Source organism: Schistocerca gregaria, chromosome 5 (genome assembly GCF_023897955.1).
Source record: "Schistocerca gregaria isolate iqSchGreg1 chromosome 5, iqSchGreg1.2, whole genome shotgun sequence".
NCBI classification, from domain to species: domain Eukaryota; kingdom Metazoa; phylum Arthropoda; class Insecta; order Orthoptera; family Acrididae; genus Schistocerca; species Schistocerca gregaria.
Genome location: NC_064924.1, coordinates 414106226 through 414121618, shown reverse-complemented (window position 1 = coordinate 414121618; position 15393 = coordinate 414106226). Strand labels below are relative to the sequence as shown.

General features: G+C 44.4%; 1 protein-coding gene across 2 annotated transcripts in view; it reads right to left on the bottom strand.

The window, feature by feature from the left end:
- LOC126272269 (mediator of RNA polymerase II transcription subunit 20) overlaps positions 1-15393 on the bottom strand; it is a 526313-nt gene that overhangs the window by 11702 nt on the left and 499218 nt on the right. The window contains exon 4 of one of the 2 annotated variants that reach the window (XM_049975012.1): positions 3410-3520. The exons of the other annotated variant lie outside the window; for it this stretch is intronic. Coding sequence (XP_049830969.1) covers positions 3410-3520 — 111 coding nt within the window. The remainder of the gene's footprint in view (positions 1-3409; positions 3521-15393) is intronic. 2 annotated transcript variants of the gene reach the window in all.

Sequence of the window (15393 nt, the reverse complement as noted above, 5' to 3'; positions counted from 1 at the left end):
CCGTAATGGCCGGCAAATCGGATCTGCGCTGCAAGCACGGCCCAGTCTACCTATACAGCCTCACTGGCTGGCCTCTACGTCTGTATGCGTTAAGCCGCTCCAGGCTACGGCACGCACAAGCACCGGCTGTCGAACAGGTGCGTGACAGCAGTCAGGCTGCCTGAACGTTGCTCCACCTACTGACCACAGGTCCTTTATGGATCAAAACTCGAAACCCCTTTTGGCATAGAAAGTTATACAGAAAGTGGCTCGTTGCTGTATTTCTTGAACTAATGTAAACCAGAGCAAGTCAATATTAATTAAATGTTACCATCCAATGTAACTATATGATAATCATTCATAGACGTACTTTTTGACTTTATAACGTTCAGTGTGCCTAACTGTAACAGTAATTAAGAGTGTCCCAGGAAGAATGGCCAGTATTCAAGGATATTACAGAAACGAACATTCGAAGCAAAAGTCTAGCAAGCATAGGCTCTAAACTGCATACCGGTGCCGTAAGAGCTATGAGCGATTCTTCACACTCCATACTGTGAAACAAATCTCTTCTACTGGAAGCTCTTTGCGTTCCATACTTCGAGAGGAAGTAGTATTGACCAAAACAAGATAAAGTCATTAGTAAACATGGGGTCTAAAATGTGTACCTTAAGAGCTATGACCACTTGTTCGGCAGAAGAGGTGTGTTTCACAGCAGCGAAGATGGACAAGTGCCCATAGCTCAGAAGGTACACATTTTACTGCAGTTCTTTGCTTCGAATGATGATTCCTGTCAAATGTCTGAATATTTACCACTCCTCCTGTGGCACCCTGCATATCCTGACTATGCTTTTTAGCGGACTAATCACATATGAAGGTGGCAGCTACCGAAACCGTTATTTGTATGTTACACATATTTAACCAATCAAGAACACACATTACAAAATGGATGTGTGTGTGTGTGTGTGTGTGTGTGTGTGTGTGTGTGTGTGTGTGTGTGCCCGCCCATCTCCTTCTAAACCTCTGGACCGATTTCAACCACACTTGAAACACATGTCCTTTACTGTCCGGCAACAATTTCTGTGGGAGTAATAACCACCTACCTATCATAGTTCAGAAAATATGACGTCATAAACAATTAGATGTGTGAGAAACTGCCGGATCATGCATGACGTTTAGTTTATAACTTCTTTGCTACCAACTCTATTCACAGCATATTTCGCTGATAGTATCCATATATTCCGCTGAATGTATCTACACGAATACATCATTGAATGACACTCAGTTCAAGAGATATGCCGGCATAAATGATGAGATACGTGAAAAAATGACGCATCATGCATGAAACTTTAATACATTTCTTCGTTACTACTGAGACACTCCTACAGTAGATGCCTGACACCCAGCAACACATTTGACAGCTATCAACGGCTAAGCGCAAACGGCTGTAGGTGAAACCGATAGCCTTCGACAGAGCTATGAAGACGTAACGTCATAGATTCGTTTACAAAACTCACGTTGTAGACACACAAAGCAGCAGCACGCAGCATACAAAAACTGTCCCGGATAATTTTTCCTAATAGGGATACTATTCTTATCTGTACATATGTCTTTGTACGGTTGTTTCATAATTTCAAAGGTGTTTTCACGGATACATGGAAACGAAACTTTCTTCGATACGTAGCTATAAACACATTTAATTGTTTTCTTCAATATCTAATATAAGACTGGCAAAATTAATACCCGGGCGAAATGTCCGAAAGACCAGACACCACACATTCACATAATTTGATAGGTCTAGCTGGGCAATGAATCCGTCTTCTTCAGTGCGGATGCGCAATTACGTCTGACCTCCTGTGGAAATCTCGGAAGAGCAAATATGGAAGAAATGGACAGGGGCTGCAGATAGGTGGCGCTCGATAGGAGTGTGGATCGCCGTGAGGCGATCCGAGATGCTCCGTGCAGTTGCGATAACATTGTGTCCCGGATGGCGCAGTGGTTACCGCACTTGCCTAGTAATCATGAGATCCCGGGTTCGAATTCCGGTCTGGTACACATTTTCGCTCGTCGCCGCCGACTACGCGTAATGGCCCGATGCAGCTGACAGCACTGTTCCCTCTCCTTTCCTTTCCTTTTTCCCCCTCTCCATCTTCAATTTACATATAATATTATTTAACCATTTACGAAAGCCGCATTCTTCCATTTGGCAATATGTCAATTTTTGATGTTCATTAACATTGTAAAACAGTAAAGACATACGGCAGGTAAGACTTGACACACTGATCATTACTAGCGAGGAGCCAACAGGAAATACCTATCGCCGGCCGCTGTGGCCGAGTGGTTCTAGGCGCTTCAGTCTGGAACCGCGCGACCGCTACGGTCGCAGGTTCGAATACTGCCTCGGGCATGGATGTTTGTGATGTCCTTACGTTAGTTAGGTTTAAGTAGTTCCAAGTCTGGGTGACTGATGATCTCAGATGTTAAGTCCCATACTGCTCAGAGCCATTTTAAGTGCCTATCTCGTAACTATGGATAAGTATAACGAGAGTGCCATTTCTGTCAAGCAGTGTCGCATCATGGATGTAAAAGATGACAATGAGAGTACAAGATGACAATGGGGGAACAAAACGGTAAACAGTGATCCAAAATCTATAAAGCAAAATACTAGATCAATGAAGATCAAGTTAAATAGTTCCTTACATGGTTAGTAACTCACAGCCTATAATACATCGACTTCTTAATTATAATCAGAGGCTGTTACAGGTATATACCCGTCTGTACCTTCAGTAAGTCCCATTTCTGCTTTCACGCTGATTTTAAGCACCAATGCTGTATTACTGCTTTCTTGCTTGTACAGGAAACTGAAGTTGACTAGAGCAAACTATGAAAATTTATAAAACATCTCATGAAACGCTTTACGGTGTGCGTCAGGCAAAAAACATTGTGAAGCAATTCATAAATTACCCCTGTACAGAGGGAATGACGACATGTAATTTCCGTCCTCTCGACTTGACATAGAAAAATTGAGCCATGGTTTCTTATTTGAATTTGTAACTTACTTCCTTAACAAAATAAATGAAATATCGCAAATTATCATCAGGCGACCATTCAATAAGTACACTCTTAATTACCTATAGTACATATATGTTAAATTACGGATTAAGAAATAACTGTAACAGGATTCGGGTCGGCGTAGTAGTTTTGCATCGTAGGAAACATTTTTTCCCCAATGGACACAAACATTAAAAAATACAAGTGCAAAACGAAAACTAAATGACGCAGACGAAAGAGTGGAAGTTCTAAGTTTGGATATGGGCATTCAGGAAGCAGAGATCCCCAAATCAGGACGGCGTGATGCAGCTGAATCTCTAATTTCGATTGCTGAGAGTGGCAATGAGTAGCCGGTTACCGCGGCAACCCCAGACTCACTGACCTGCAGGTAGGGTGGCGGAGTGGCCTGCACTGAGGAGCCCAGGAAGCCCTGCAGGAACTCGCGGATGAGGTCCCAGCAGCTGCCGGGGACGACGCACGGCCGGTACTCCACCTGCAACAGCGGGCGCAGTTCCCGTTGCAACTAGATGTTGGTAAACGACGGCGGTTTGGTACACCTAACAAGCACACGATAGGGCCTTCCTCTTCGTGGAACCGCGTCTTTAACTTTACTTTCAAACCATCCGAACATTGCTGAGCAACTCGTTTTTCTGTTTGCTGCTCAAACAAATATGACAGCCCTGTTCCACAAGATTTTCTTCCGTCCATACACATCTAATAACAGCGTATTTGCTCCCCTCCCCCCTCAAATCCAAATATAATTTGCCATGATTCCCACATTTAAAGCGCCACCGATGCCAGGTGCAAAGCTACCCTGAATTTTAGTAGTAATAATCCATACACGTAAGGTGTAATGTGTATAATGCACTTATTTTTATATGTGGTACCTTAATATGTACACACATCAGTGTCTTTGTTGTTTTTTCTCTGAGTCAAACAGCCTTCCCGCAAACACATCACACAATGTACCACCTGATGTTTTCTGCACTGTCGTAATTGCATCACTAAGCAGACTACATATGTCAGTATAGACTGCCCGTTTTGCGTCCACGCGTCCACACTTCAGCACCTGACTAGCTGCACAGGAGGAAAATAAGCATTAATGGCTTGCTCTTGTCACGTCTACTTGGAGGTACTAGTCAACCTAAAAACATACTACTCCTAACGACTACAATTACTAGTCTGCAAATGAAGTAAACAATAATGTAAGTCGGCCGCGGTGGTCTAGCGGTTCTAGGCGCTCAGTCCGGAACCGCGCGACTGCTGCGGTCGCAGGTTCGAATCCTGCCTCGGGCATGGATGTGTGTGATGTCCTTAGCTTAGTTAGGTTTAAGTAGTTCTAAGTTCTAGGGGACTGATGAACACAGATGTTAAGTCCCATAGTGCTCAGAGCCATTTGAACCAATAATGTAATGTTGTTCAGTGCACTGTCCTCAGTCACCAGTACAAATACCTGCACTTATGTCCGGCGCATTACACCATGGGCACAGCATGTTTAATAAAAATGTATGTATGCACGTTCCACATCTCCTACTAAACCACTGGACTGATTTCAAACAAACATGGTACAACACATATCGCTTATTGTCTGGAAAGAATCACTGTGAAGGTAAGAACCACCTACCTATCAAAGGCGTGGGCGTGGCGGTGGAAAAATAAAAAGAGTAGTTCACGGCGCACCGATGCCCAGACTTTATTCATCCTGTATTTGAAAATGAGAACACTTAATCACTTGCAACAAACTTTACACATAATTTGAAACCGCTGTGAAATTTTTTCTCGCTGACAAGATGATGAAAGGAAAGAAGTTTATCGCTCAGTACATTTTCACTGTTCATGCAATGAAACTGCCGCATCAGGCTTGACGTTTTGATTTATTAGTTCTCTACTACTATCTGCATTCTCGACACATTCCGGATACAGCATTCACATATGACGCTGAAACTATTTGCAAAATTATATCACTGTACGACACAAAGTTCAGGTGATTCGACGTGATAATATTGAGCTGCGTGAAAACGAAACTACAGGCTGAAGTTCGCTATAGACACGGGTGAAATATGTGTACAGATGTGTGTGTAATATATGTCTCATGTGCGTACACAGGCAAAGCCGCAGATGAAAAGCGCCCCATAAACCCTTGAATCGATTTCAACCGAAACTGGTACACATGTTACTGCAAATCCCTATTGCTTTGGGATGATAACGTGGAGAGTGAGCGGGCAGAGGAACACACAGAAAGGGGGAAGGAAGAGATGGACGAACAAAGAGGAGAAGGGAGGACGTGATGGACTTAGAGGGTGCAGCAGCAGATCAACAAAGGTAGGAGGTCGAGAAGGTGAACAGAGAAGTGAAGGAGAAAGATGAAAAGAGAATTGGCCGGAAGAGACGGACAGCGAGAAGGGGAAGGAAGGACTAAGAGAACTGGAATAAATACATACATGGGCAACGCCAGGCACTCAGCTAGTAATGAAATACATGAAATGTTGTAATATAATCAGAAAATTTGCTGTCCTTACTACAGGCATTTGGCGCTCCCCCTCCTTTTCGATGTGCACCTGGCAACTGGGGAAACGGAGTCGATGAGGACCGTGGCTTAACCTATCAATAAGGAAAACTGTGAATTAATTAGGTGCACAGAATTGATCTGAATGGATCGATGCGGATGAATTGGATGAAGATTCAAGGATGTGAAATGGTGTCACCCCGAACAGTTCAGATATACTGTGCACGCAATGTAATGAATATGTAGTAACAACTGACAATTGATTGAAACTATACTCGCGGTAAGTTGGAAATCCAGATTCGAGTATGGAGACTCTGGGATTAACTTCCAAGGTATTACAAGGAGCTGTAGAGGGTAAAAACTGTAGAAGAAGACAGACTGGAATACATCAAAGAGATAATTAAGGGCCCAGGGTGGAATTACTTATCTGAGGTGAAAAGACTGGCACACTAGAGGAATTCGTGGCATCAAACCAGTCAGAAGACCGATGGGAGAAAAAAAAAGAAAGCGTGGGGTCAGGCATACCATTCTCCCGACCGTTGTCGGCTTTGCAGACCTTGGAGTCTGCTACTTCTGGCATCATGACGCTCGGTCAATCCCGATCTTGTCCTTCCAGCAAGTACCGGGAATTGAACCCGGGTCCTATCTAGGCTGAGCACTCCGTTACAGAGGCAGACACAATGCGCTTATAAGAAAATTTCCTTTGCCACGACGGCCATTTCTGTTGTAGGCCGAAAAATTTTCTCCTTGTAATCTATACGAGCGAAGATTACTCGTAGCGTGTTGCGGCACGTTTTGAATCATTCACTGAATACTCAGCATTCTCTGGAACAGTACATGCATGGCCAACAGCTTAAATCCTAATTTTCTATGCGCCACGGAGCAGTGTTCCCGGAAGAAAGATGAGGTCAAAGTCATTGTCTTTTGTGAGGAGTCGCGTATGGAGCACCCAGCGGCGACGAGTGGGAACCAACCCGCAGGGAGTGTTAATCTCTGGAACACTGCATTTATGAGCCGTGGCGAGGTGGCGCGACGGCATTCTCGAGACACACCTAGCGTCGACATAAAGGAGGGCCGCATCTTCTGGGAACGTGACGGCATGCGCCGCCTCCCCGCCTGGATGGATGGGTGGCTGGCTTCTAAACAGTCGGCGGCGCCCACACGACAATGCGAGACGCGTTTGCAGGCGCACGAGCCCTACTCTGCGGAGCCGCCGCTAGAAGTTCCGTGGCGCCTACCGTCGACCCCAAGACCCCACCGCATCACACGATCCCTTGCTGCCGCGCGCCTGTAGTCAGCAGGCTCAACTGCTACCTTAGGTACTGAGATAAGTAAGCCCACTGGACCAAACTTTAGCTACCTCCAAGAAACATCACGCTAATACTGTCTCATACATCCTTCTAGCCTTGATAATCGCTTCAATTAGGTATTCTCAATACGGCATATAAAAGTATTTGCATCAAACGTCTAGGCCGCTCCTCAACCACCACATTCCCCATTCCCTTCACTCTCTCCACGTGCTCTCGCAACGAAACTTAAATCATGTTCTCTCACCTGACCATGAAATCCGCCCTGATTTATACCCACCTCTCCTAGTGAGGGCTGCTTTCCCCTCCGCTCCTCTCCACTCACATCATAAGCCAAGGTCCGGAAGACATCCATTATCACTCTCCCGAATTCCTCCTCCTAACAACCGTCCAGCTTCTTATACACTAACCCAACCGCTACAGTCCCATGATACCCGTAACCCCTTTCCTGGCAGTCTAGGGCCCCTCATCACTTCGATTATCTATGTATCAATTTTAATCATCAACATACTGTCTTTTTACATTTTTAACTTAGGCAACTGTACCTCTGACTTTTATTTTTTGTCAAACGTTCATTTTCCATTTCATCTGTTCAATATTTTAATTAACCGATAAATTCGCCTTTTATATTTTCAGTTATGAAACTGAATCTGTGTCCTTTTACTATGTCAATCATTCATTTTACCAACTGCCGTGGCCAATTTTAATATATGTTTCAAATTTTTTACTCTTATATGGCAGAACAGCGGCGACTTGTATCTGCTTACAGCCCCCCTCCCCCTCCCCCCTTTTCCATGCGGGGCGCGCGAATGAGAAAATAAAGTCTACGGGTGACAGATCGCGTGATGGGGAGAAAGCCTGTTAGAGATAAACTGTTCGCTGATGCTTCCCGGCGAAGCTAAGCGTCTTTTATTGAATTCTCCAGCCCTAGGGCGACGAGATTGCACCGAAGTATCTGGGTATACAAGCCAGATATGCTGAATCTGGATACCACCCAACCTAATACTTTGATACACTGATTTTTCAACGATAAAGCCTGATGCGTCTCTAAGCGCAGGAAAATACGAGAATGAGTCGATAAATACGTCGCCAACGCCAGAATACCGCATATCGTTTTAAATTTCCTGCCTATACATATCTAGGAGGTGGCAGCATATATCGCGTGGAAAGTAACCGGTACACAATTCATCGGCTAATGGTTAATGATCCGTACTCAGACCAAGGTGACAGGTGTGCTATGAGTGTGTATCGGACTACAGCTAAGTGTTTTTAAGGAGCCGAGGAACTGTTCACAGAGCGCATCTATAAGGGAATTCATTCGGAATATGGTTAGAATTCTATTTCATGAAAATTTGTGTCTAGCTGGATTCATGAATTCAGCAAAGGACAAGACAAAGTCCCAAACAAGAAGCACCGTCGTCGCCTTGGTTGTGGAGTGATGAACCGTTGTTTCCACGTCTAGGGGTATTTCGATAGCCCCAGGATACATCGATCTTGTGCGTTTCAGCATTTTAAAGAACCAATTAAACTTGCTGTACAGTATCCAAATAGGTCACTTTTCTGATGTGAACGGTGGCAGAAGAATTCTATCCTGCAGATTTTTAACGCCTTGTCGAACGATCGGACAAGCGTTTAAGTTTACATGGGGGATATGTTGATAAGGAAAACAATTCTCAGGCTGGTGCACACGGCTCTAACGTCTATAGCCTTTTTTACCCAACTTCGTATTTTAGAAGCGAATCAGTAACTTCAATTTTGTCCTCTCACGCGCAACAGATGACTGGATTATAGGCTACACACAATGCATATGCATGCCGGTGAGTGCCTACCCCCTGCCGCATTTCAGGGCATAGAAAAATAATAATAAACGTCTAGCATCGTCTGGAAGCGTCAGCGAACATTTTGTCTCAGGTGGTGTTGTTTGCCATGACGTGATCTATTGCCCCTTGACGTCTGAAGCACTTTATATCGAGCATAAACCACTCATTGATGATAATTGATAAGATACCGCAGAACTACAAAACTGCGAGGGTGTTCAGTGCTAACCCCCCCCCCCCCCCTCCCCAGTACTAGATATTTTCTGTGGGATTTATTCCGAGTTATTTAGCGGTCTAGCCAAGGCGCGAAGGGATACGTGAGTGTCCGTAAAGGCAGGGACGTACGCGAGCAGCCCAGTGAACACGGCTGTCATCTTGCGAGGCGGGGTGTCCACAGAAGCTACAGGGGAAAGGTCAACACTTCGTCGCTTATAATACTGAAATAATCATCTTGGTTCATGCTCACGGTAAATTGTGTGTGGGTAACCATAGTTTTCTTCTAGCTGATTCCCTACGTTTTCCGGGCTTTTGGCGGGAATTCTTGTGTGATCTACGTTTTCCTGGCTATTCCCTTGTTCAAGATTCCCTGACGTCGTTTACAACCCCATGTACTCGAATAAAGGTACTTTTGACCTCTTTTCGCATGTCGTGGTCATTGTACTAACTGAACAAATTTTCTTCCAGTCACTATTTTAATTTAAGACCATTTGATATTAAATCAGCATCTTGCAGTTGATGAATAGCGTCTTGAGTGAATTGACCATTTCGTACGTTATACATTTATAAAATGCAGATGGTAACTATAAAATAATTTTCGCCACGGATAACTATAGAATAACCATATACGAAGACCAGTAAATTAGAGACCTTTTCTTTACTAGCTCGGGGTAACCTACGATACGTTTTCGATAAAGGGGGAAGATGGAGAAGGGTAACGTATCACTTTGAGGTAAGGGACGCTGGTCCATACACGACCGAATCGAAAGTTACAAGCGAAGAGCATTCTGATACCTCTGACAGTGAATCTCTTATACTGCAAGCTCTTTGTTTTCCATATTTTTAAAAGAGGTGTTATGGACCAAAATAGGAAAAGATTTCCAGTAAAGTGAATACCTTAAGAGCCACGAGTACTTATTAAGCTTTGTTGCTTTGAGACACGTCTCATTCACTCGCAACTTTTAAGGTATGCCTTTTAGTGTCCATGTTTACTGGGTAACTTTTTCTTGTTTTGGTCAATACTATCTCCTCCCAAAATATGGAAAGCGAAGAGCTTGCAGTAGAAAAGGTCGACAGAAGTATCGAGACGATTTTCGCTTATAACTTTCCACTCGGTCGATTCCAGACCAGCCTCCCCTGCCTAAAATTGGTGCTATTACTCCTCTCGACCATATCTGAAAGTTTGTAACACAATCACGGAATTACCCTGTATAACAGGTCATTAAAAAGTTTCCGTTTGAGGGCGTCACTGCAACACATAGTGCAACTCTTATGCGAGTATATAAGCGCTGACATGTAGGCATGGGATTAGTGCATCTTTCCGACGTGGGCGATGTAAATGAGGAAACGTAAACTGTGGCATGTTATTACTAAATACGTCCAACCAGAAGCGATGTGCTCTTATTCCTCTCTTGGTTGCCGAAGGACAAACTCCGCCAGACGTCCATCGGAGAACGGATAATGTGTAAGGGACAGCATTCCCGTCAAAAACCGCCGATGTGTAGCGAAAGGTGCGATAAGGAGTGCTGCTGTTTCTTGACAACGTACGTCGCCATACCACAAATGTGGTAGCGCAGGAGCTATGCAAACTCAAGTGGGAGACACTCGACCCCCCTTCAGATAGTTCTGATCTCTCCCCATGCGGTTATCACGCTTTCGGTCAAAAAACAAAAAGACCTCGAAGGGTCAACGTTTCCTGTCGGGCGAGAATGACGTCACAGTGTTTTGCCACACAGGTATCTTCTACCTGGTGCGTCGGTAGGATGATTAAATCAGTACTCACGGCAATTTTGCCTGATTGGTATACCGTACCGATTCTGGACTGTATGTCCTACGAACGGAAACTTTTTGATTCCCCTTATAAAAGTGGCTACTCTGCAGCGCCTTGCCTGCCGCGGGGACCGAGGGGTTCTAGGCACTTCAGTCCGGAACCGAGCGACTGCTACGGTCGCAGGTTCGAATCCTGCCTCGGGCATGGATGTGTGTGATGTCCTTAGGTTAGTTAGGTTTAAGTAGTTCTAAGTTCTAGGGGACTGATGACCTCCGATGTTAAGTCCCATAGTGCTCAGAGCCATTTGAACCATTTTTTGCAGCGCCTTAGCCGAATTCAGTTTTCAGAAATTTTTGGAAATTTGTGGTAAGTTCCTATGGAACCAAACTGCTGAGGCCATCGGTCCATAGGCTTACACACAACTTAATCTAACTTACGCTAAGGACAACACACACACCCATGCCCGAGGGAGGACTCGAATCTCTGACGGGGGGAAACACTCAAACCGTGGCAAGGTGCCTCAGACCAAGCGACTACCCCACTTCAGTTTTCAGACACACAAATCTAATGAACCCGTAAGACATCATATTTCGTCATGGATCTGTTTGAAGGTAAAAAATGATATCTCGTTCCAACAGAGTCCATTGCCGTGCTAAAATTCTTCAAAGAATTTAGTTTCTGGAAGTGGGTGTTTTTCATTTCCATTTCACTTTTATTTTGTGTACTACGTCGTCCCGGTTGTGTAGCCACTCTGAAGTAAAATATTTAAGACGTCACGCAACAAAAGCGGTTTAAAGCCGAATGTTACCTGTACTCACCTAAAATTATCAGATGAGAAAAATTTCGTAAACATGAATACACAGAGCTTCTAACTCACATGCACTCTGCTTTCAAGCAGTTCTCCTTTCCTTTTCTGGACCATTTCTTGCCGCACTGTCGTTGAGGCCCCATAGAAGCCAAAGAAGATGCTGTCATCCACCAAAGGGTGGTAAAATGTATAACGCAAAGCTTCCAAAGATAAGACCTCCATAAATCCATGTAAAGCAGTTGGCCATTGACAGAAATACGAGCAGCGAGTCGTTTATCCCGGAAGGTAGCGGGAAGCCGAAGCTATTACCGCTGTCACGCGGGGAGTTGGGGTGATATACAGGGAGCGTACTTAAGCCACGGGAAGGCAGCCGTAAGTAACGGCAAGACAGACGTTTACACCTCATGGGCGTGGTAATGTGTCCATGGCAGACACTCCGAATTCTTTGCATAAAAATTTAGTCAAGGTGTTCGTGACGAACAACAGTACTCATGAACAGCGCCAATTATTAATTAAACAACATGTAACTTCCAACGCGTCACTATACAGTTATTCTGGTATTTCATCAATATGGTAAAACGCAGGGTGCAGTAAGTTACATTACATTAGTTGAAATAAATGGTTTTAGCTCCGTTCCAAGTTGGGTTTACAAGCTTTTTTTTCTTTTTATGGCGAGTAGTTTCGGACACCTGTGTGCTTCCTCAAACCATCCTTATCGTAAATATGACAATACAGGCGATAGCCTATGTAAAAAAAACTCTCCCTGCAGTGATAATCAAAGCGGCACCATGGCCGATTTAACAACAGTAAATACGCCACATAGAATGGACTGCACTGCGGGGACAGTGTTTTACACATAGGCTATCACGTGTATTGTCACACTTACGGTAGAGATAGTTTGAGAATGGACATACGTGTCCGAAACTAGGCACCATCAAGAAATTAAAAAAAATAATACTTCTTAATGCAACTTACGACGGAGCTACAACCATTTATTTCAATTACAAAGCAAGCTGCGGACCAATTTTTTATCTGCCTCATGCTGCAAGTTCGTATACGCTTTACGTTAGATTAAACAGAGGCTGCAACAACACTTTGGTTGGTGCAGTAATGTTTATATACAAAATGTCGAAGTAAAGATCTTTTAGAACGGAACTACTCCCAAAACATCCTTCCATATTACAAGATGTGTATAAATATTTTGGTAAATATACCGGCACGTCAATGGCAGCTTGTGTATGAGCACAGTGAGGAATCTAGAAGCAGAAAGTGTACTGGAATACACAAAGATATTGCTGAGCAGAGATGGATTCTAGCTCACGCTTCAGAGTATTCGGACTTAAGTCATCAAAGAGGCTATGGAAATTACGATGTGTATAAACAACTGTAATATGTAATACAGGTAATATCTACACACTTAACAGAATGTGAAAGCAGGTACTGGTACCGAGAGATTTCATTGGACTATGTTCCGTTTTAGACATTGTGAACAAAAAACAAAAACCCTGCGAATGACGTTGCACCGTTGGCGGGAATGTAATCTCTGGTCGCAGTGGGTACTACATCAGTCATATCTGTGTGATTCCGTTACGTCGTCTAGATCGGTTGCTGAACTGCTGAAAAGGATGGCAGTTACTGCCGGAAGATCGTATGTTTACAGAGAATTAACACGACACGAGCACCGAGAAAATTTAATACACGAAGGCAAGGTAGATGGAAGCTATTGCAAATTCAACTGATAAGCGTAAGCGAAACCCATCTCTAGGTTAAATAGCTACAGAAAGGGTAAGACGTGAAGCTAGCAGTTCGAGTAGAATAGGCAAAAGTCGAAGTTACAGTAAACTGTATCACATATCGCCAGACATCGAAGATTATGTGACATCAATGCTTTCATCGATCTGAAAATAAATTCTTTCTGATTGTTTACAGTTATACAAAATTGGGAAAAAGTTCATAGTGAGCAATCGAGATTACGCTGAAGATAAATAATCATATTCAGGTTGTAGCTTCTCCATTCTTCATTTAGCATCTTAGTACATACGCCTGGTACAAAAGCTCTACCAGTCGACAAAAACTGTAACGATTTCGTAGTTCGGTAACGGCGCAGCATGGATGTATGTATGTATTTATTGAATTGGGGACCTAGAGACAACGGAGAGGTTTCGTGCCCGCCGGAGCCCTCAGTGGTTCACAACCCCACAACAGGCAACAGCAGTCCACAAACCCCACCGCCGCCCCACACCGAACCCAGGGTTATTGTGCGGTTCGGCCCCCAGTGGACTACGCCGGGAACGTCTCATTCCAGACGAGTGTAACCTCAATGTTTGCATGATGGAGTAATTATGGCGTACACGTACGTGGAGACAGTGTTTGCGTAGCAATCGCCGACATAGTGTAAATGAGGCGGAATGAGGGGAACCAGCTCGCATTCGGCGAGGCAGATGGAAAACCACCTTAAAAACCATCCACAAGCTGGTCGGCACAACCGGACCTCGACACTAATCCGCCGGGCGGATTCGTGCCGGGGTCCGGCACGCCTTCCCGATCAGGAAGCAGTGCGTTAGAGCGCACGGCTAGCCGGGCAGGCTAGGCACCGCACACTTCATAACAAATTTGTGTTTACGTAAATCGAAGGTGCAGGGGTGTGTGTGTGTGGGGGGGGGGGGGGAGGAAGGGAAGGGAAGAAAATGATGGTACCAGCTGCACCGGGACTTTATGTGAATTCGGCGGCGACACAGGACAGGGACTCGAATCCGGGATCTTCTGTTTACTAGGCGGTTGCGTTAACCACCGCTGGATGCGTACACAGTGTTCATCGCAGATACATGAGCTATCTCGGCACGCTCGCCCACCAACCTACATTCCCACCTAGCTCCATCTATCCGCAATCGACGTCCATGTCCTCCACGCTGGCTAATTTTAGATTCCTTCGGAAGGTTAGAGAGTAATTGCCTATCGAGGCGAATCAATTATATGCACATGTCCGAAAGAACAGACATCATGCATTCAAACAAATTTGTTTTTGAATATGGCCTCGAATGTCGTGGTGGCGACTGGCTCTACTGCCTTCATGCTTAAGCTTATCTACCCAAGTCAGAGTAATGTAATGTTTGGAGTCATATGTTGGAATAAGGCACTGTCGGGTCCTATTTGCTATCCTTCGCCTTCCTCGGATTTGTTACGAAATGTCTAGCGCGTGCCCGAATTCTGTGAAGGATCGTGATTGGAGCTTGTAGAGTGTTGTGTTTTTGCTGTTATTGATGAAAGGAAAGGATGAGACCAAATGAAACGTTTATCCCTCTCGAACAGTGCTGCCGAGCTTAACCCTTTCGTGGGCAAAATTATTGAGCAGTTTCTTTTAATGAATGGAGAGTAGATAGTAGTTAACAGATAGGTATATTTATCATACAGAATATCAAAAAAATGGTTCAAATGGCTCTCAGCACCATGGGACTCAACTGCTGTGGTCATCAGTCCCCTAGAACTTAGAACTACTTAAACCTAACTAACCTAAGGACAACACACACATCCTTGCCCGAGGCAGGATTCGAACCTGCGACCGTAGCAGTCGCACGGTTCCGGACTGCGCGCCTAGAACCGCGAGGACACCGCGGCCGGCTACAGAATATCAAATTTGCTCCAACTGTGAAAGTGAGGTAACACAACAAGGTGGGAAGTATTCTTCCCACTGCCCTTCCTTGGAGTTAAAAGACAAAAACATTTTTTTCAATATATATTATATTTATTTGATAAATTTACTTCTCTTGTTACAATGATTGTTCACAATTACTTGCCATGAAATTTTCCGAAACATAGGTCTATGCAAAGTGGTATTTGACAATATGTACAAGCACAGCCAGTGCTCTTTTCCGCAGCTTTGGTACAACGACGGCACGTCCAGTAGGTTTCACCTAAAATGGGTTGATCCCCCTCCCCCCTAC